Source organism: Somniosus microcephalus, chromosome 2, assembly GCF_052327205.1.
Source record: "Somniosus microcephalus isolate GS21.2 chromosome 2, FLI_Smic_1.0, whole genome shotgun sequence".
NCBI lineage: Eukaryota > Metazoa > Chordata > Chondrichthyes > Squaliformes > Somniosidae > Somniosus > Somniosus microcephalus.
In genome coordinates, this window is record NC_140988.1 from 92,594,655 (window position 1) to 92,617,791 (window position 23,137).

Sequence of the window (23,137 nt, forward strand, 5' to 3'; positions counted from 1 at the left end):
CGTGGTGAACCTGTGGGATTCTCTACCACAGAAGGCAGTAGAGGCCAATTCATTAAATATATTCAAGAAGGAGTTGGATATATTTCTTAAGGCTAAAGGGATCAAGGGGTATGGGGAGAAAGCAGGGACAGGGTACTGAATTTGGATGATCAGCCATGATCGCATTGAATGGTGGATCAGGCTCGAGGGGCCGAATGGCCTACTCCTGCTCCTATCTTCTATGTTTCTATGTCCCATAGCCTTTGCTGTATCCAGTGCGCTCAGCCGATTCTTGATATCACGTGGAGTGAATCGAATTGGCTGAAGACAGGCTTCTGTGATGGTGGGGACATCAGGAGGAGGCCAAGATGGATCATCCATTCGGCACTTCTGGCTGAAGATGGTTGCAAATGCTTCAGCCTTGTCTTTTGCACTCACGTGCTGGGCTCCACCATCATTGAGAATGGGGATATCCATGGAGCCTCCTTCTCCCGTTAGTTGCTAAATGGTCCACCACCATTCACGGCTGGATGTGGCAGGACTGCAGAGCTGATCTGTTGATTGTGGGATCGCTTAGCCCTGTCTATAGCATGCTGCTTCTGCATAATATATCCTATGTTAAAAATGGTATGTGTTAAAAGATATTAAAATAAAGAAATTATATAAAAAAGGCAATTTATTTACAGTTTTCACAGAATAATGGGCAGGTCGTGAGATGAGATCCCCAAAGGACTGGTAAAAATTTAAATACACTATGTTATATGCCATAATACCCTATTGTTATAATGTATTGTTTGAATTAAGATGAGCAATGCTACGGGAGATCTATTCAATAATATTAAAAAATCTTGCATATCCACCCACTTCCTGTAAGTGCCACTCTTACTTTCTGTAATATTTTTGGTCATAGCTGTTTCAATCACACTACTTAGTCACACCTGAACTATTTGTACCATACTTCCCATTGATGGAGTCCTCTTAGCTCCCATATCCAAGGTAGATGTGTTTCTTGCTAAGCATCCTGACTCCCTCCTCTGATGGAAGATGTTGGTCTGCTTATGGAAACTACCATTTTTACACGAACCCAATTTTAAAGTGCTGGGAGGCAGCCGGATTGCAACACACATGCTTGGAAAGTTGATGAACGAGGGGGTTGAGTTTTCGTGGGCTGAATCTCATACTTTCCTTATGTTCTTATTATGTCAAGTTTGTGAGACTGACATTTGGACAAGGGAGATAGATTATTTTGGACTTGTGAAAGCTACTTTCTGAATCTTCATTGATCAGATACTAACAATACAGCCTTCTCGCAACAGAGACAATGTGGGGGTAATTTTAACCTAACTCGGCAGGCGGGAAACCAGCGGGACGCGGTGGAATGCTGGTTTTACACTCCGCCCTATGTGAAGTCAATGGATAGTAAAGCTCCCACTGTACCCGCTGCCGTCAGTTTCCCGACAGCGAGTTAGGTCAACATCACCCCCAATATTTCTAATCTTCAATTTAGAGCTACAGACTGCTCAAAGTCATTATCTGCACCAAAAAACATTGAATTATCCAGCAATTTTACTCAAACAACATGAATAATGCGAGCAAGTGAGAATTTAGTGCTTAAAAATATTTAATCAGATAATTTGACTTAAGCAACTTTGAATTAAAAGTAGACTGTAACGCAACAAATTTTCTTTTGAGTGTCATTTAGATTCTGAAAATACCGATTCCCTCCCCATCCCCCCAAAATTTCCAGGAATCAATTCGGAGACTGGTCACTGGTGGTTCAGATAATACTTTGTTTATATAAAAATACTAGCAAAGTGCCCGGCGGGGGGGAAAAGAGAGAGAGAGCGCGACTGGGGGGGGGGGGGGGGGGGGGGAGGAGGGGAGTGGGGGGGGGAGGGGAGTGGGGAGGGGGAGTGGGGGGGGGAGGGGGAGTGGGGGGGGAGGGTGAGTGGGAGGAGGGAGAGGGGAGGGGGAGGGGAAGGGGGAGAGTCCCCGAGCCCCCTGATCTCCCGAGCCCCGCCCCCCCATCACCCGAGCCCCGCCCCCCGATCTCTCGAGCCCCGCCGCCCCGATCTCCGGAGCCCCGCCCCCGATCTCCGGAGCCCCGCCCCGATCTCCGGAGCCCCGCCCCGATCTCCCAAGCCCCGCCCCGATCTCCCAAGCCCCGCCCCCGATCTCCCAAGCCCCGCCCCCGATCTCCCGAGGTCCCGCCCCACGATCTCCCGCCTCCCGATCTCCCGCCCCGCGATGTCGCGAGCCCTGCCCCGCGCCCTCCCGAGCCCCGCCCCCCCGAGCACCGCCCCACGCCATCCCGAGCACCGGCCTCCCGCTCTCCGGAGCCCCGCCCTCCCAAGCTGGCTTCAAGACCGCCGATTGCGGCTCAGAGACGGCCGGCGGGCCCGGTTGCCGGGGTAACCCTTGCCGCTCTCTAAGCCCCGCCCGAGATCCGCACTCCCGAGAGCCCCGCCCCCCCGCCCGAGCCGAGCGGGGAACAGAGACGCCACGTCTCAGCTGCTCCTGCTGCGCGCGCACCCTTTAGTAAGATAGCAGCGCTCGGCTGAGGCCCGCCCCTCCAGCCTTCACAAAGATGGCGGCGATCGGGGGCCGCTTGTTGACTGGGGCTGGGAGGTGCCTAGCTCGGCCGTGGGTGCGGAGGAGAGGCCGAGGCTTCGAGGCCTACCTGGAAAAATGGGGAAAGGTAGGAAAATTAATGAGATTAGATAAAAGATTTAGAAAGTAATTAACTTTTCTAAAAAGAATTTGTGTTTTAAAAGCAACGTTTTTTTGAAAGACGCAGAAAGCGGGAAAAAGAAAGGAAAAGTTTGGAATCAAGATGGCGGCGACTCACCTCGGTTCAGAACGATAAGGCCCGCTCACACACGCACCGATTGGTCGACCGTCAGGTCACCAAAGCGTAGGATTGGTCAATCGTCCCGTCACTCGACCGTAGGAGGGCCTGGCCGCACGCGCCAGCAACCCGGCGTACGATTGGTTGACCGAGGTCACTCTGTCGCTAATGAGCGGATAATGAGATGCCAATGAGCGGATAATGAGATGCCAATGAGCGGAATGTTGAAGGTTTTTCGGATACCGCGGGTGATGTAAGAAAAAGGAGACTTACCATCAAGTAACTTTAAAGTAAGCTTTAAGTAACTTATAAACACACTATATACAAGAGAGGTCTTTACCATGCCTCTGGTAGAAGCCTCTTACAATACTGAACAGACCAGTATTTATACCAGTCCAACAGGAAGTGACATATGACAGGAAGTGAGGTATGTACACAGTTCATAGTTCACAGTTCATAGTTCACAGGAAGTGATGACATAACTTCCCAGAAGTTAGCATTTTTATCACATTCTTCCCTCCTGCAGGATTAGAAGGCTGTGGTCTACCTTTTGGTCCGCAGCCGCCGAACAAGGAAGAGTCGCACCCGTTTGGATTCCCGTCGTAGAGGGTCGCTGGTCCGCTTACATGCGGTTGGCCATTGGTCAGAGTCTGTGTGGCCTGGATTGCCCTGTGAAGGGTCGGGGAGATCATGGCTTCGAGTACGAGCCCCAATAGGTTCAAAGTCGGACTGCCTCTGTTCAGAGGGAGGTGCAGAGCTGGTCTGTGGCGGATCAGTACTTTCATGCGCGGTACTGGGAGGGTCGCAACCTTGAGCACGGGGTTCTACCGGCACCAAGCTAGTTGGTGTCTGATCAGGATCCTGGAGAGGGGTACCCGATAGGTCCCAAGAGTTTCCTGGTGAAATGCCATCACCCGATGTCCCACTAGGTCCTGGTGGGCAGGGAGCCAGATCCCGTAATGATACGGTAGATTCTCGGCCGTCGGAATATCGTATGTTTGCATAGGTGGGGTTGGCATCGGTTAGTTCAACCTCGTCTACGAGAGGGTCATTTTTAGACGTCCGAACGTATCTTCGGAGTAATACAGGTCCAGGAGTAGTTAGCCATGACGGGAGTGATGTCCCATGAGATGAGCGACGCTGGAATCCAAAGAACCGCTCATGAGGTGTAGTATTTGTGGCTGTAGAAAGCAGGGACCGTATAGAGTGCAATGCATCCGGAAGCACTGTTTCCCATTGCTGGTCTGGTAGGCCCCGAGATCTTAAAGCGAGACGTACGGAATTCCAGATGATACCGTTATACCTCTCTACCTGCCCATTTCCGATGGGATGGTATGGTGTTGTTTTGCTTGTAGCAATTCCCCGTTCTGAGAGGTAGTCCTTGAGTTCCCTTGACATAAAGGATGGACCCCGATCTGAGTGAATATAAGCCGGCATGCCACAGAGAGAAAATACCTGCTCAAGGCAGCAGATTACTGTGGACGCCAGCATATTGGAGCAGGGGAAGGCAAACGGAAAACGTGAATATTCGTCGATCATGGTGAGCAAATATGTGTTCCGAGTTGAAGAGGGCACTGGGCCCTTAAAATCGATGCTAAGTCGTTGCATCGGTTGGGTTGCATGTATGAGTATACCAGCTGAGGGGCGGAAGAACTGAGGTTTTAATTCCGCACAAAGCCGGCATTCTGAGCATATTTTCTTTACATCTCCAGTGGAAAAAGGGAGATTCCGTGATCGTACGAAATGTAGCATGCGCGTAACGCCAGGATGACACAAACCATTGTGGACATCCATGAGAGTGGAGGATGACATAGTGGAGCAGAATGCCCGTGTGAGGGTGTCCGGGGCCACATTCTCCTTGCCAGGCCGATAGAGAATGGTATAACCAAAAGAGGCCAGTTCCATCCTCCAAAGTTGTATTTTATTATTCTTAATTTTGGTTCGTTTTCGATTATCGAGCATGAAGGCGACTGATCGTTGGTCCGTGATCAATGTAAAGTGCTGGCGAGCTAGAAAATGGTTCCACTTCCGTACTGCCTCTATGATGGCTGTGGCTTCTTTCTCAACCGGAGGATAATGTAGCTCGGCACCTTGTAAGGTCCTGGACATAAATGCTACAGGACGACCTTCCTGATTCAGAGTAGCCGAGATCGCCACCTCCGAGGCATCACATTCAACCACGAAAGGGAGATTCTCATCGATGGAGTGAAGAGCCGCTTTCTCCAACTGTTTTTTGAGAAGGTTAAAGGCTGCAACAGCCGCTGTTCCCAGTGGAAATGATCTAGCATGCAGCAAGGGTTGGATTTTGTCCGAAAAATGAGGAATCCATTTAGCGTAGTATGCAAACAGACCGAGAGCCCGACGTAAAGAAGCCGGATTCTTAGGTGACGGGAGCTCTTGGAGCGGGCGAAGTCTTTCTGGGTCTGGCTTAATGATACCATTGCCTACGCAGTAGCCAAGGATGTTGATGGTCGGTTGCGACTCAACAGATTTGGATTCATTCAGGGTCAAATTACGGCGATGGAGGGCATCCCGAAATTTTTGGAGGTTGGAGTCGTGTTCCTGTTGATCGTGACCTGCAATGGTAATGTTATCAAGATAGGGAAAAGTGTCCCTTAGGTTTTCCTGCTTAACCAGGCCATCCATTGCCCGTTGAAAGGCAGCCACTCCATTAGTAACCCCGAATGGGAGGCGACGAAATTGGTACAGCCGTCCATTAGCCTCAAAGGCCGTGTACTGTTTATCTGAGACCTTCAAGGGTAACTGATGATAGGCACTTTTTAAATCGTAAGTTGAGAACACTTTGTATTCGGCCAGTTTATTAACCATATCATCAATGCGTGGCAATGGGTAGGCGTCCAAGTCGGTATATTGATTGATGGTTTGCGAATAATCGATGCATAGTCGCTGTTTGTGAGGTTTTAGAGGGTTCTTGACAATGACGACTTGAGCCCGCCAGGGCGACGAACATGGTTCAATGATATCCTCTGCTAGAAGTCGAGAGATTTCAGCCGCAATAAAAGATTGGTCTTCCTGATTAAAGCGCCGCGATTTCGTTATTATCGGTTGGCATTGAGGCGGAATACTGGCAAATAATGAGGGTTCATCAAGTGAAGCTGCTGATAATGCACAAAAAGGTAATTTAGATGGTATATTAGAAATAGTAAGTCCGGGTTTGGATCCACCAAACTCAATGGTGAGTTTCTTATGCTGTTTTTGGAAGTCCAGCCCTAAGAGGAGATCACTACATAAGTCTTTGAGCACCGAAAGTCGGGTGGAGGGATACATACGACCATGAAGTGTCATATCAACAACACAAAAGCCGGAGATTCTGGTATTAAGTGATGACTGGGCCATCGCAATTGCCTGGTCCGATGGGAAGACATGTAGTTTCAATTTCGCAACAATCTGTTCCTTAATGAAACTATCAGTACTTCCTGAGTCAATTAAGGCATCTAAGGTATGCCCTTTAATTGAAATTTTTGTGGCTGCCTGAGACAGGTTCTGTGGGCAAGCAGCTGTAATTGGTGTCGTTGCACAGAGAGTGGCTAAAACTCTCGGTGTGCTTCTTCGGGAGAGAGCTCGAGAGGAAGCTTGATAGGTCCTAGCTGGAGCATCTTGATAGGCCCTAATTGGGGCAGTTCGGTAGGTCTTAGCTGGATTGGCCCTCGTAGAGGCCCTTGATAGGCAAACTTTAGCAAAGTGTCCTTTTTTCCCGCAATAACTGCAGATTGCATTGCGAGCAGGGCAGGTTTTCCTAGGGTGAAAAGCATCTCCACAAAAGAAGCATTCCTTCCTAGATTGCCAAGAGGCTGCTAAAGTGGGGTCGTCCTCCTCTTCTTCATCAGAATTATCAGAATTAGATTCCCCCATGATAGGGTTCACCTGAGACCGCTTGAATTGTCTGGTTGCAGCTACAGCAGCAGATCGAGATCTGGGCAGCTGATAGAGGTCTGCATTTCTCTTTGCCAAATCCAGTGAACAAGCTAGGTCAAAAGCTTTTTGTAGCTCAAGTGTTTTACTTTCTAGTAGACGCTGGCGTATAAATGGAGAGGCAATCCCGCAGATGAAAGCATCACGAATCATTTCTTGGCGGTACAGCTCAGCTGAGGCTGCCTGAAAGTTACAATCTACGCTGAGCCTGCGAAGTTCTTGCAGGAATTCGTCAATTGATTCCCCTGGCCCTTGTCGGGCTGTGGCCAGTAGATGTCTAGCATAGACCTCATTTGGGGTCTTCGCATACAGTTTCTTAAGTGCCCGAATCACCTCTTCGTAATTATCCCAGTCATCAACATATTCGAACACTTTTGGGGTCACATAATTGACAAGTATCTTCAATTTAGCAGGAGCATCCACTTTACATTCATCCAGAAAATTCTCAAAAGTACGATACCAATGCTTCCATACCCTGCCAGCTGCTGGTGTATTCGGGTCCAAGTCCAGACGAATAGGTCTAAGGATTTTCTCCATGATGGGTGGTTCCCTGGATCCTTAACTTCCGAGTTTGTCTGAAGGTCTAGTATTTGTCAGTGTAAATACTAAGTTACTTAAATTGATGTAAGAAAAAGGAGACTTACCATCAAGTAACTTTAAAGTAAGCTTTAAGTAACTTATAAACACACTATATACAAGAGAGGTCTTTACCATGCCTCTGGTAGAAGCCTCTTACAATACTGAACAGACCAGTATTTATACCAGTCCAACAGGAAGTGACATATGACAGGAAGTGAGGTATGTACACAGTTCATAGTTCACAGGAAGTGATGACATAACTTCCCGGAAGTTAGCATTTTTATCACAGCGGGCGTGATTTTCGTCCGGCCGAAACGTAAATACGCTTACCAGGGTTTCGGAAAGGTAAGCTTTCTTTCGACGTAACGCACGCGTAGGTACGCTCTGTAACTTTCGAACGCATAGCTGGACAGATGCACACGGACAGACAGACAGACAGACATAGATAGATAAGAAAATAGCAGTTCTAAAATATCAATGCCATACCTGTGGCTTTTCAAGTTGCTTTAAATATTCATCAAATGATCCTTCGATGAACTGCAGTAAGGACAGAAAAATAAAATCTTACAAATGATGCAATATATAGGTACATAGGAACAGGAATGGGCCATTCAGCCCCTCAAGTCTGTTCCACCATTCAATGAGATCATGGCTGATCTGCATCTTAATTCCATCAACCTGCCTTAGTTCTGTAACCCTAAATACCCTTGCCTAACAAAAATCGATTAATCTCAGTTTTGAAGTGTTCAATTGACCTAGCATCAACAGCTTTTTTTTTGGGCGGGGGGGGGGGAAAAAAGAGTTCCAGATTTCCACTACCCTTTGTGTGAAGAAGTGTTTCCTGACTAAGCATGAATTTCTCTATATGAGCGGTGGTGTTGGAAAATGAATATTAATAAAGGACAATGCACTGTATCAAAACACTGTGCCAAAGGACAGAAGCTTCCTCACAAGTAAACCCAACTAGCTGTTGTATACCCAGCAGCCAGCTTAAGGCTGTTTACTGATGGAAACCTCAATGCAAGTCATCCGTTCACCTTCTCAGCCAGAAGATGATATGTATCCAAACAGAGAATGAGGAGAATAAATGGATTTTTAAAAAAACTACAAAGAATGCATACCGCTTCAAACTTTTCTCGGTTCCTCCTCAGGTAAGAAACACAAGCTCTTCTCACTTCAAGGTGTTTAGATTGTGTGTGGAAAACCTGGAAAAAAAAAACAAACTGAAATAATTCCTGTTATGTTGTTCAATAAATTGTTTACAATCAGATCATCTCCTGTGGCATTGTTCACACAAGGTCTGGGGCAGTTGTGAATGTTTAACTGCTAACACAGAGTAGCATTTAACCTGCCCTGCTCCATTAAGGTCAATGTTCAAGTAAAGAAAGAACTTGGATTTATACAGCGCCTTTCAACACCTCAGGCTGTCCCAAAGCACTTTACAGCCAATGAAGTATTTTGAAGTGTAGTTGATGTTGTAATGTAGGAAAAGCGGAAGCCAATTTACGCACAGCAAGGTCCCACAAACAGCAATATGCTAATGACCAGATAATCTGTTTTAGTGATGTTGGTTGAGGGATAAATATTGGCCACGACACCAGGGTGAACTCCCCTGCTCTTCTTCGAAATAATGCTGTGGGAACTTTTACGTCGACCTTTTCTTAAAACAGATCTATTAATTGATGTCCTGCAGCATTACTCACAGAAAGTCAACGTTTGTTTATATAAGAATGAGATTGTTATGCCTATTACTGGAGAGGGGCTGATTTAACAGTGGGATGGGGTCAGAGGATCTAGCAATATTTTGAGCAGGGGTTCCAGAATCTGTGAACACTGGGGGGCTGGGCCATCCTGGGATGTAGGTGAAACACAGAGTGGCTCTGGGAGCAATAGAGCATGTTCCAGGACCTGGGATCATAGGGACACTGGTCCTGGGATTTGTGTAGTAGTATAATCAGGCACAGTGATTTATCAGCTACCCTGGATCTGGGAGCACTGAGAAAGGGGCCCAGGGCCTCGCAGTTCCAATACAGAGTCTCAGAGCATGGGAATGAGGTTCCAGGAGCAATGGGGGCAGATCTTGGGATCAATGGGAGAGGGGTGCTGTGATCTGGGAGCATTGGGGAAGGAGGTATTTGTGGTGTATGTGCCTTTAAGAGCCCTCTGTGTACTGTAATGCCGGTAATGGCCACTCGGGCTATATAAGCCTGTATAGTGTCTTGTATCTGTTAGTTCACCTCCAGACTTTGTTCAGTAAACACCTGTGAAACCAACTCCTGTATTCCGTGTCTCCATTAACACACGGATACAACAGTGGCGACGAATTGGAAACGGACTTACCTGCAATTCGGCAGCACCTCAAGGAGATCGATTCCTCAGACGAAAGTCGAAGAAAAAAAACCTGTGGTTTCACCAGCTAGCCGAGCTGGTGGCAGGTACTGCAATACTCCTTCCTGGGCGGCGGGCTGGGGCTCCATCGGCTCGCTCTGCAGCGGGGCCGAGCAGCGAAGGCAAACAGAGACAGAGGGTGGAGCACTCGGGAGACGGCCGGCACTGCAAAGCAGGTCGGCGTTCGGACCAAGCAGAGGGAGGGGAAAGTCCCAGAGAGTCCAGCGGGAACGAGTCTCCACCTATTAAAAATACCTATGTAAATAAAAACCGCGGAGAACATCGTTGTCAGCAGCGGCAGCGGCGGGAAAGCGCGGGAGGTGCCTTTTTTTTCTGCGGGGAAGAAAGGAAAGCGCAGGAGGCGCCATTTTTTTTCAGGATGCCTAAGACTGGCAATATTACTGCTTTCGATAGCGATATAGAGGATTGGACCACATATGTGGAAAGAGTGGAGATATATTGCACAGCAAATGAAATAGAGGATGATAAAAAGGCATCAGTACTTCTAAATCTAATGGGCGCAAGGACATACGGGCTGTTACGAAACTTAATCACTCTAGCTAAACCGAAGGACAAGAATTTTAAGGAGATTGTTGATACCCTACAGGAGCACTTAAACCCAACACCGCTGCTGATAGCGGAACGATTCAAATTCTTCAGGAGGAATCAGCACAACAATGAAAGTGTGGTAAACCACTGTTATGCCTGTCTGTGTCTGTATGTGTATTCCACTAGGTACAGGTCTGGACATGCCTCGGCTGACTCCTCCCACTGTTCCAGGTATATAAGTGACTACCTCCCAGTCCCTTAGTATTCTGGACGGGTCGACCACTCAAGACAAGACCTTCATTCTATAGTTAATAAAAGCCTGATTGTTACTCGCTCAACCTCAGTCTTTTGAGTAATTGATGGCGCATCAGAAAGTAACGCTGATTACCTCACCGAATTAAGGAAGCTGTCAAAGCACTGCCAATTCGGGGCAGGACTGGCAGATTCGCTTCGAGACAAATTCGTCTGCGGTCTCCTAAGTGAAGGAACACAGAAAAGGCTACTTTCTGAGAAAGATTTGACACTGGACAAGGCTTTCAGTGTGGCTGTATCATACGAAGCAGCCGCAAGAGGAGCTGCAGAGATACAGCAAAAGCCACAGGACTTCGGCACCCATGAAATGACACAGGGTTTCGAGAGATGTTATCGCTGCGGCAGATCTACCCATGACCAGAGGGACTGCTGGTTCAAGGACAAAGCATGCAGGCAATGCGGAAAGATTGGACACATTGCACGTGTATGCCAATCTGGAAACAAAAAATCCACGGACAGGAAAAAAATTAATAAGGAAAAGTACAGAAAGGTACAAATGATGACGGACAGTAGCTCCGAAGACCAGAAGAGCGATAGCGACTCCGGAAACAAGAGACTAAGCTGTCTCAAATTACATAATGTAATTGCCAAAGAAGATTACCAGACCATTTGGGTTACCCTCACGATAGCGGGGTCCCCAGTTAAAATGGAGCTAGATACAGGATCAGCTCTGACCGTCATAAGTCGACGGGATTACGAGCGGCTATTTCCGCATATACTCTTGAAAGACACATCCATTATCTTGAAAACATATACGGGGCAGAAAGTATACCCCAAAGGAAAAATAAGGGTGCCTGTTGTATACAACGGCAAGGAAATACAGAAGTTGTATTTATACGTTCTGCAAGATGGTGGTCCACCGCTGTTGGGACGTGAATGGATCAGGAAGATACGTTTAGACTGGCACTCCATAGGCTTCACCGCCTCAATAAAAGTGGAAGATGCGGCAATTCCCAAGTTTTTTTTAAGGCAAGGCCGGTGCCATACGCAATTCGTCCAGCAGTCGAAGCAGAGCTGGAGAATTTGGAAAAGGCAGGCGTATTATCCAAGATAGATTGGAGCGAGTGGGCAACACCCATCGTCCCGGTCATGAAGAAAACGTTGAATAATGATAAATCTGAAGAACAGAGAAAAATTTGCATCCGTGGAGACTTCAAGGTGACTGTAAACCCGGTCCTTCACATGGTACAGTATCCTCTTCCAAGGATAGAAGATATTTTCGCCTCACTATCCGGAGGGAAACGTTTCACCAAAATTGACTTGGCACAGGCATATCTACAGATGGAGGTTGAAGAGGCCTCTAAAAAGTATCTCACGATAAATACACACAAAGGCCTGTACCAGTACAATCGACTGGTTTTCGGAGTAGCATCAGCTCCAGCTATCTGGCAAAGAGCTATGGAGCAAGTCCTCCAGGGGATTCCGGGGACTCAATGCTACCTAGACGACATCCTTGTAACAGGAGAAAACGACAACGAGCACCTTGCCAATTTGGAGCAGGTGCTCACTAGGCTGAGAGAACGGGGCCTACGAGCAAATCGCCCCAAGTGCGAATTTTTCCAGAAACAAATATCATATTGTGGCCACATAATTAACGAGGAAGGGTTGCATAAGTCACCTGAAAAAACTGAAGCGGTCATAAAAGCCCCAGCACCTGAAAATGTCTCACAATTAAGGTCGTTCCTGGGATTGATAAATTACTATCATAAATTTTTACCGAACTTGTCAACTCTTCTGCACCCTCTTAACGAACTGCTACAAACGGGAGTAATTTGGAAATGGAGCAAAGACTGTAAACATGCCTTCCATAAATGCAAAGGCTTGATCACGTCCAAGGAAGTGTTGGCTCATTACAACCCATCACTGCCAATCAGACTGGCGTGCGATGCATCCCCTTACGGCGTAGGAGCGGTATTATCGCATAGATTCCCTGATGACTCAGAGCGGCCGATAGCTTTTGCGTCACGCTCATTGAACTCAGCTGAGCGTAACTATGCCCAAATCGACAGGGAAGCACTCAGCCTGGTATGGGGAGTGAAGAAATTCAACCATTACTTACACGGACAAAAATTTACCTTGTTGACTGACCATCAACCCCTCGTCTCCATATTCAACCCTAAAAAGGGTGTTCCCATTATGACAGCGCAAAGGCTACAGAGGTGGTCCCTTTTCCTAGGGGCACACCAATATGACATAGAATACAAAGGATCAAAACAGCATGGGAATGCTGACGGTTTATCGCGCCTACCGTTGCCAACGGTAGAAGAGGCACCTACAGTGGACCCAGTGGAGATGTTCCACTCAACCATAGTGGAATGTCTACCAGTAACAAATTCTGCCATTGAAAAGGAAACGAGAAATGACCCGACTCTCTCACGAGTCTATGATTTAACGGTGAAGGGATGGCCAGCACATGGTGAACCACTGTTGCCAGCATTCTCGCAAAGAAGAGAACAGCCGTCAGTGTGCCGAGGAACCTTGGTGTGGATCCAGAGTGGTGATTCCACCCAAACTCCAGGATAAAGTGCTAAAGGAGCTTCACGAGGGGCATCTGGGTGGAGTGAAAATGAAGAACCTAGCCAGAGCATTTGTGTGGTGGCCAGGTATCGATGGAGACATCGAAGAAATGACCAAGAGCTGCGTAGGATGCCAGAAGGTCCAAAACGCCCCACCACAAGCCCCTCTACATCCATGGGAGTGGCCCTCACCTCCATGGCAAAGGGTACACATCGACTTTGAGTCCATAAATGGACCAGCAATGTTCTTAATCGCGGTTGATGCACACTCCAAGTGGCCGGAGGTAATAAAGATGTCCTCCACCACCACGGAAAAAACCATCACAGTATTAAGGACCATATTTGCCAGGAATGGGCTGCCAGAACAGATCTGTTCTGATAATGGACCGCAATTTGTGTCCGAAGAATTCAGGAAGTTCTTAAAAAACAATGGGGTTAAGCACTACACGTCCGCCCCATACCATCCCGCCACCAATGGATTGGCTGAAAGGTTTGTCCAGACCTTCAAGAAGGCCATAAAGGCCATGGGTAATGAAGACATAAATCTACAGCATAAGGTAGATAACTTCTTGTTTGCATACAGGAATGCAACACATGTGGTTACAAACCAAACTCCCGCCATGATGTTCTTCAATAGAAGCCTAAGATGCCGGCTGGATTTGATCAAGCCAAACATCAGAAGGGACGTGGAGAACCGGCAATTTCAAGGCATGAATGAAAGGCCAACTAGAACCTTCCAGATAGGTCAACAAGTTTTGGCCCGGGACTACCGTACCGAGAAATGGCAGCCTGGAACTATTTGCACACGACTAGGACCGCTGATGTATACCGTGGACATTGGAGAAAGCATAATGAGGCGCCATGCTGACCAGATCATAGAGTCATCCGAAAAGGGACAACCTACACCACAACTCTATACGCCTAATGATGAAGCAGAGATACCCATAGTATCTACCTCCGATCCGGTGATACTGGAACCAGATGAACCCAACACTGGCATTCAAGCCGAATCGACCATGCCAAAAGAACCTACTACACCACCAAAAACTACTACACCACCGAGGCGTTATCCAGACCGAGTCAGGAAGCCTCCAGAGAGACTGACTTATAATTGATTAACTGCAGCAAATGTGTAGATTATTGTTCTTGTAACATGTTAATTAATGATTACTTAAAATGTTATGTACTGGTTGTCTAAAAGGGGAGGAATTGTGGTGTATGTGCCTTTAAGAGCCCCCTGTGTACTGTAATGCCGGTAATGGCCACTCGGGCTATATAAGCCTGCATAGTGTCTTGTATCTGTTAGTTCACCTCCAGACTTTGTTCAGTAAACACCTGTGAAACCAACTCCTGCATTCCGTGTCTCCATTAACACACGGATACAACAGTATTGAGGTCTTGAAGCATGTGGGAAGGTCCTGGGATCAGGGAGCAAAGGGACGCAGTACCAGATACTGACAGAATTGGGAGGGTGATCTAGGAGTTTGTAAACTTTTGAACGGGGTCCTGGAAGACAAGAGTATGGGGAAGGCAAGGTTGGAAGCCTTGTGGCAGACAGGCTTGGGGTGGGGGCTGGTACATTTCCCACGTTCCATGAATGCAAGAAATTGTTTGCTAAAGATAAAAGGCGATCTTAAAAAGGCTAGAAATAGGTGAAGTCTAGCACTGCCTAAACATCAGCCAGTTGTAAAACCACATATCAAAGTGAGCCTTCGCTCGCTGAAGAAATGTTGCAGTTCAGGTCTCCTCCAATAACATCACATGTCTACAAAAAAGGTAAGGAAGCAAACTTTGTTTTAAAAATAAACTTCTTCTTAGGCAGTTCCTCAGAACCAAGGATGACTTGCTTCCACATTAAAAAGGAGTTCGCAGGTGACTGATGAGTCCAATGCGGGACCTACAGTCTCTGTCACAGGTGGGGCAGACGGTGGTTGAAGGGGCGGGTGGGTGGGGTGCTTGGGTTGACGTGCGCTCCTTGCGCTGCCTGCGCTTGGCTTCCGCTTGCTCCCAGTGAAGAGACTCGAGGTGTTCAGCGCCTTCCCGGATGCTTCTCCTCCACTTTGTGCAGGCTTGGGTCAGGGATTCCCAGGTGTCGGTGGGGGTGTTACATTTTTTCAAGGAGGCTTTGAGGGTGTCTTTGAAGCGTTTCCTCTGCCCACCTGGGGCTCTCTTGCCGTGCCGGAACTCCGAGCAGAGTGCTGGTTTTGAGAGTCTCGTATCGGGCATGCGGACAATGTGACGCGTCCATCGGAGCTGGTAATAAACTATTAAGAAACATACACTCATTTTCTAACAGTTTGAAGTGTTTAACAAGCTTTACATGCCCAAATAAAAGAGGTGGACAATACCATCTACTTTAAATTTTTCCCAGTGAATAAGCCTTGAGGGCCAAACCGTGTACTAGAGAATTATAGAGGGCATTATTTAAATTTAATTCATTGGGGAAGATTAGACAATTTCTCTAGCTACCTTTCAATGGTCCAGACCTTCGCCACATTTCATGCCTCCAATCCTCCCTCACTGACATCCCTTTTGCATCAGTTAAGCAATAAGTGTTATGGTTTTGGCTTTCTCACAAGGCTTTATTCTGATGCTCATAGCAATAAAAAGTTTTCGAATCTCCTGTGAACTGAAGCCTGCTTCCTCATGTGTGCCATGAGTGGGATAGAGGGTCACGCCGTTAACAATCCCCACCCCGCCAGTGTTGACCACTGAAGATCAGGTGGCAAGTCTCTCAGGCAGTTTACTTGCGCACCAACATTACCTGGGTGCTTGAAACATATGGCCAACTACAAATGTTGATCCCTTAAATATCTATGAGTGAAGTCAAGGCTGTAAATCACCTTTTGGGTCTGTTGATGTTCAGAATTGCTCAATTTAATAATAACATTCTAATTCATTCCTAGGTAACTATTATATTTTGTTTATACGGCTGCCCACTGAAACAAGCTGTGGAATGAAGTATGGGGAATGAACCATAGTTACTTAATGCACACCCGAGAGTTTTGTGTAACTGCTGAAGTTCAAGAGGCTGCCACATGTTAATTAAGTACAAAGCTGGACTGAATCAGTTCTCAGACACCATGCTGGGGTTGTATGTTTGGTGAAGAATAAAGGAGTTAGCTAGAAAAGAAACTACTAAGTATGCTGTGAATATACTTAAAAGGGTCAGATGTATTGAAAATTGTTGCTTGAAGCCAAATCGAAGGCACAACAGTGCATCAAAATAGCTGCACAGGGATTACCAATACCTGAGTAACTGTAACTCCTTACTGAAAACCAAGCACAGTTTAAGCAAAGGTGGACAAATTATGAGCAAACCTCAGGTATTACAGGAAAGAAGAAGAATTAAAGATTGTAACACTATACATGATTGGTAATTAAACTGTTGATGTACATTGCACTTTTACTTGGGATACAGTGGGCAGTGGTTGCAGCCAAAACAGCTGTGCGAGTGTGTGTGTACATTATTATGAGATATAATGTACATATGTATGAGAGAACTCATATCAACCTTAAGAAAACTATAAATATGTTAGCAGCAACTGAAGTTCTATAACTCAAATGGAACAATGATGAAACCATCCATATAATTAAGCAAAACGAGACTGGCAAGAATTAAACTATCTGAAACAAACCGCAGTGAGTTTTCGAGCTTAAGCTGATCAGAACTGAACTGATTGACAATTTGCAATAAAGGTGCACTCTCCTGTGAGTCAACCCACAGACACCACAATATAGTGGTCAAACAGTTCCTCAGTTTCAATTTCTTGAACACATTTCCCTCACAGTTTCTTCCTTAATGACAAAATTTCTCAATAGCGTTCCGCATTTCTTTTCACCCCTGCTGTGTCCCATGTAAATGTACATTAACAGCTTCATCGCCAATCATGTATGGCAACAGTGTGAAGCCAAAGAAGCCGAGAATCTACAATGATTCAACAAATTTAGAGTGAATACAATTAAACAAAATCTGACAACTAACTACCAACATTTGAAGAGATTTCCATAAACCTCAGCAAAGCCAGTATTTTTTCTGTAGCAATGGACCTCAGTTCTCAGTATGGGATTTCAAGAAATTGAGACTTTGAGCACATTAAGTCATCTCCAAATTATGGCCAGCAGATACAAAACAGAGTTAAGGCAACAAAAGGACCGCTGAAAAATGCCAAGATTGTTACCAAGCCCTGCTAAAATGAAGAATCATTCCAATAGCAGATTTGGCTCTTCACCAATGCAAAGAATGATCAAAGAAAGATTTCCCAATGCTCCAAATATTCTAAAGTCAAGTATTGTGGAAGGTGTTGCCTAAAAGCTAGAGAAAAAATAAGATGAAATACACAAGTGAGGGTCATGACAATTACCAGAAGTAAAGAACGAAGTTGTAAGAATATAATCATGACCAGAAGTTAGCAACATGCAGTTGAGAAAAGCAACGGATCAAGAAGGGTGCTCTTAAATCTTATGAGGCAGAATGTAATAGAGAAGAACACAGATGGAATCACAAACAACTTGTGAAACAAAGGAATCTCCTGATTGAGCTACAAGGTGAAAGATAATTCTACATTCATACAGAAGTACAAATTCTATGTTACCTCAGAATGTCCTGTGTTGAGAGTTAATCTGTACTAGATGGAGAAAGGGAACTAGAAGAGAACAGCAAATCACAAATCCTGCAGTCAAGAAAGTCCTATCTCAAATAAAAAGGAGGTTGTCAAAAGGCAAATTAATCGAACTTCGACAGATACCAACATTCCACTTTACATCCTTGGCTCAGTGGTAGCACTCTCACCTCAAGAGTCGGAAGGTCATGGGTTCAAGCCTCACTCCAGAGTCTTGAGCCCATAACCTAGGCTGACACTCCAGTGCAGTACTGAAGGAACGCTGCACTGTTGGATGTGCCATCTTTTGGATGAGATGTTAAACTGAGGCCCCATCTGCCATCTCGGGTGGCTGTAAAAGACCCCATGACACTATTCAAAGAAGAGCAGGGGAGTTCTCTCAGTGTCCTAGATCCTTCAACCAACATCACTAAAACAGATGATCTGCTCATTTATCTCAGTGCTGTTTGTGGGAGCATGCTCTGTGCAAATTGGCTGTCGGATTTCCTATGTTCCTACGTGACTACACTTCAAAAACACTTCATTGGTTGTAAAGCGCTTTGGGACATGTTGAGGTCGCGAATGATACTATATAAATGCAAGTCTATATACTTTGCTTACATCAACTAAAATATATAGAATCATAGAATGGTTACAGCACAGAAGGAGGCTATTCGGCCTGTCGAGCTCGTGCCAGCTCTCTGCAAGAGCGCTTCAGCTAGTCCCACTCCCCTGCCCTTTCTCCATAGCCCTACAATTTTTTTTCCCCTTCAAGTACTTATCCAATTCCCTTTTGAAAGCCACGATAGAGTCTGGCTCCACCACCCTCTCAGGCAGTGCATTCCAGATCCTAACCACTCGCTGCGTAAAAAAGTGTTTCCTCATGTCGCCTTTGGTTCCTCTGCTAATCACCTTAAATCTGTGTCCTCTGGTTCTCGACCTTTCCACCAATGGGAACAGTTTCTCTCTATCTATTCTGTCTAGACCCCTCATGATTTTGAACACCTCTATCAAATCTCCTCTCAACCGTCTCTGCTCTAAGGAAAACAACCCCAGCTTCTGCAGTCTATCCACGTAACTGAAGTCCCTCATCCCTGGAACCATTCTTGTAAGTCTTTTCTGTACCCTCTCTAAGGTCTTCACATCCTTCCTAAAGTGCGGTGCCCAGAATTGGACACAGTACTCCAGTTGAGGCCAGTGTTTTATGAAGGTTCATCATAACTTCCTTGCTTTTGTACTCTCTGCCTCTATTTATGAAGCCCAGGATCTTGTAAGTTTTTTTAACTGCTTTCTCAGCCTGCCCTGCCACCTTCAACAATTTGTGCACATATACCCCCAGGTCTCTCTGTTCCTGCACCCGCTTTAGAATTGTATTCTTTAGTTTATATTGCCTCTCCTTGTTCTTCCAACCAAAATGTATCACTTTGCACTTTTCTGCGTTAAATTTCATCTGCAAGATGTCCGCCCATTCCACCAGCCTGTCTATGTTCTCTTGGTCTCTCACTATCCTCCTCACTGTTCACTATATTTCCAAGTTTTCTGTCATCTGCAAATTTTGAAATTGTGCCCTGTACACACAAGTCTAAGTCATTTATATCAAGAAAAGCAGTGGTCCTAGTACCAACCCCTGGGGAACCCCACTGTGTACCTTCCTCCAGTCCGATAAACAACCATTCACCACTACTCTCTGTTTTCTGTCACTTAGCCAATTCCGTATCCATGCTGCCACTGTCCCTTTTATCCCATGGGCTTCAACTTTGCTGGCAAGCCTATTATGTGGCACTTTATCAAATGCCTTTTGGAAGTCCATGTACACCACATCAACCACATTGCCCTCATCAACCCTTTCTGTTACCTCATCAAAAAACTCAATCAAGTTAGTTAAACACGATTTGCATTTAACAAATCCGTGCTGGTTTACAGTAAATGAATTACTGGAGGACCACAAATCAATATTTGGAAGAAAGGTTGTACGTTCAAACTCAAACAGTTTTAAGATGCCATATTAGCTAGATTTTTCATGTTTTTTTATACAGTAAACAGAAATATAACAATGGGCTGGGAATTGTGTTCGGAGGCTTCCCGCAGGCGAATGCCTCCGAACCGCAAGAAAAGTATGCACTTACCTGCTGCCTCCCTATCTTCGAAGACTCGCGCTCCTGAGCCTGCAGGCGTTCATCTGCGTAAAGGCCCATGTAGTCCAGGGGCACATACGGTTCGCAAGCGTCCCTGGGATCACGTGGGTCCAATGACGAAGGGGGATTCCCATTATGCTTATGGGGATTCCATTTATGTACGGAATCCCCATATGAATAGAAATCACATAAATTTAAACATTTTTCAAGGGGCCAAAACTAACCTAAACTAATTTTAAAGGTTTTTGTATGGTTAAATCATTTAAAAAACCTTATTTTAATATTTATTTAAACCCTCACGCAGGTAAAAGGCCTGACGCCTGCTTTTGCCAGGCATAAGGGTTTCGTGGCCATTTGCTGGGCAGTAGTTGGGGAAATAGCCCACCTCTGTGCCAGCGAATATCCATTTCCTGCAGATTCATACGATCTGTCAAGCTGAAACTTGACAGATTTACCATTTCTGGGTTTTCGCGCAGGCGCATCACACACAGAAACCCGGAACTTGCGGGGCACTTACAACCGCTTGCTCCGGGAAATCCGGGCCAATATTTCCAGAATATGCAATTTAGACTAGACAAACAACTGGGATATTCTGTGTAGCCACTGGCGTCCAAGAGATCATTATATACGTTTTATTTAAGTACATAAATGGATTGAACTAGTTCTCAGTGTTTTGTGAAGCAGAAATAAAACTGCACGGTTTAAAAAAGAAACTAAACATTGTTTCCTGTTTGTAGGCCTTTCTGTGCACAAACTGACTGCCATTTTTGGCTACAAAACAATAATAATTGTATGTGAACAAAAGTAATCCATTCTTTGTAAAGTAGCTTGGATGTCCTCAGGATATGATGAGGTGTTATTCAAATGAAAGTTATTTCTTTCTTTTGTTGTGAATAGGAGACATAAAATCACTAAATACTTGGGTGGATCTGTCAGTAAAGCGGTCAGCTCAGTGCTCCCAGGCAGTGAAGAAAGTTAATAAAATGTTGGGATGTGACTTACAAATCAAAGGAGGTGATGTTGAAGTTGTGTCTGGCCTTTGTCAGACCACAGCTGGAGTACTGTGTTCAATTTTGGTCGCCATATTACAAAAAAGCTGTAGAAAATTACTGGTGGGAATCCAAAGGTGAATAGGAGGCTGATTGCTGAACTTAGAAAGATAGATAGTTAATGTTGTGTAAGGAGATGATTAATTCTTAAATATTAACTTTTGCCTGTTAAGTAAGTTTTTGCTAGAAGGCTGGAAATGTCAGTTTCAGTTTCCGGTGAAATGAAAAGCAAAGACGGGACAGCAGAGGCCACAAGCTACCTGTGTTCGCTCAGCCTCGAGAGCTACCATTGATCTCTCAGCAGTGAGATGTCTATGGACATGTTTTGACCATCAAGTCGAGAAGCTATGGCTTTAGATAGCAACTCCTCCAAGACCACTGTTGAGGAATTTGGTCAAGAAAAAGCTTTGATTAGCTTTTTTGGGAGGCCTTCTTGTTAAAACTGAAATTTATTAATTGAATAACAGGATGAGGTAGTCCTTTGATAACATATAAATCTGCACTAGAGAAAAAATATATAAGAGAGGCGTTAGAATAGATAAAAGAAAGACTTGCATTTATATAGCGCCTTTCACAACCACCGGACATCCCAAAGCACTTTACAGCCAATACTTCAGAATTCAAAAAGGCTTGGCCAGCCGATCCCCTCAAGCTCGAGAACTGTATCGTGTGAATTCTCCGGTACAGGGTATTGTAAGTGTGACTCCGAGTGTGTGTGTAATTAGATTTAGTAATGGTTATCATTGTATACGTGTAATTGTTGGTAATAACAGTTATCATTGTATGCTAAATTCCAACAAAAGCTAATAAATGCTTTTGAATCCTATTAACTTGTGGAATAACCTAAAAACTTATAAGTAGATCCATTCCCTAACAGTTGGGATTTCACTCTCTAGAGAAAATGAGGAGGAATTTGATAAACCAGCTAAGTCCTTCCTTCAAGCACAGAATTCAAGAACATGGGGACACGGTTTAGAGTTAAGGGAACCAAAGGAAAATAGATACTTCTACAACATTTTCTAATAAGAGAACGATAGAATTGTACAATAGATTACCATTGAGAGTAGTGAAACAGAAAACCACGGCAATTTTTTTTTTTTTTTTTTTTTTAAAAAAGGGCTGGATGAATTCTTCTTTGGATACAAGGCTATTAGTTTCAGTAATGTAACCTGATGGACAATTTGGAAGGGTTTACTGCATGAACCAATGGCCTTCTACTCAAAATTTTACTATGCATGTTACTTTGGTGCTTTCTTTCAGATGAGGTGTTGAACCAAGACCCTGTCTGCCTTCTCTGGTGGATATAAAAGATGGGTTAAGCTATACAACCAACACCTTTCATGTCCTCAGGAGATCCCAAAATACTTCACAGCCAATGTGCAGTATAGTCACCTTTATTTTGTAGACACTATTTGAAAGAGAGCAGGGGAGATCTCCCAGTGCCATGGCCAACATTTATCCCTCAACCAATATCACTATAAAACCGTTTAATTGGTCATTTATCTTATTGCTGTTTGTGAGACCTTGTTGTGCGCAATTTGGCTACCATGTTTCCCTACATTGGGCTGGATCGTGTTGGAAAAATAACAGAGTATTAACCATGCACGCCGTTATTAATGCGCAAATCGGCCAGCAAGTTCAGGGGATTAAGAGATATGCCATGAGTTGTAAATCATCAAAACTTAACAAGGAACATAGGAACAAGAGTTGGCCATTCAGCCCCTTGAGCCTGTTCTGGCATTCAATGTGATCATGGCTGATCTGTATCCTAACTCCATTCACCCGCCTTGGCTCCATATCCCTTAATACCCTTGGCTAGCAAAAATCTATCGCTCATATTATTAATTGAGCTAACATCTTCTGCTTTTTGTGGGAGAGAGTTCCACACTTCTACCACCCTTTACATGAAAAAGTGTTTCCCAACTTCTCTCCTGAATGGCTGGGCTCCCCCACCAGTGGAAAAACTGTCTCTCTATCTACCCTATCAATTCCTTTCAAAACCTCAATCAAATCACCCCTTAACCATCAATATTCCAGGGAATACAAGCCTAGTTTATGTAATCTCTCCTCATAATCTAACCCTTGGAGCCCTGGTAACATTCTGGTGAATCTGCACAGAACTTCTTCCAAGGCCAATATCTCCTTTCTAAGGTGCAGTGTCCAGAACTGTACACAGTGCTCCAGATGTGGTCAAACCAGGGCTTTGTATAGCTGTAGCAAAACTTGCTCCCCTTTATATTCTAGCCCT

The 23,137-nt window shown here is 45.2% G+C and overlaps 1 protein-coding gene across 1 annotated transcript in view; it reads right to left on the reverse strand.

Moving 5' to 3' along the window:
- The window catches only part of otud4 (OTU deubiquitinase 4), a 116,832-nt gene that overhangs the window by 92,127 nt on the left and 1,568 nt on the right, over positions 1-23,137 (reverse strand). The window contains exons 2-3 of the mRNA XM_086011179.1: positions 8,461-8,544; positions 7,826-7,876 (exon numbers count right to left, since the gene is read on the reverse strand). Of these exons, the coding sequence (XP_085867305.1) occupies positions 7,826-7,876; positions 8,461-8,544 (135 nt within the window). The remainder of the gene's footprint in view (positions 1-7,825; positions 7,877-8,460; positions 8,545-23,137) is intronic.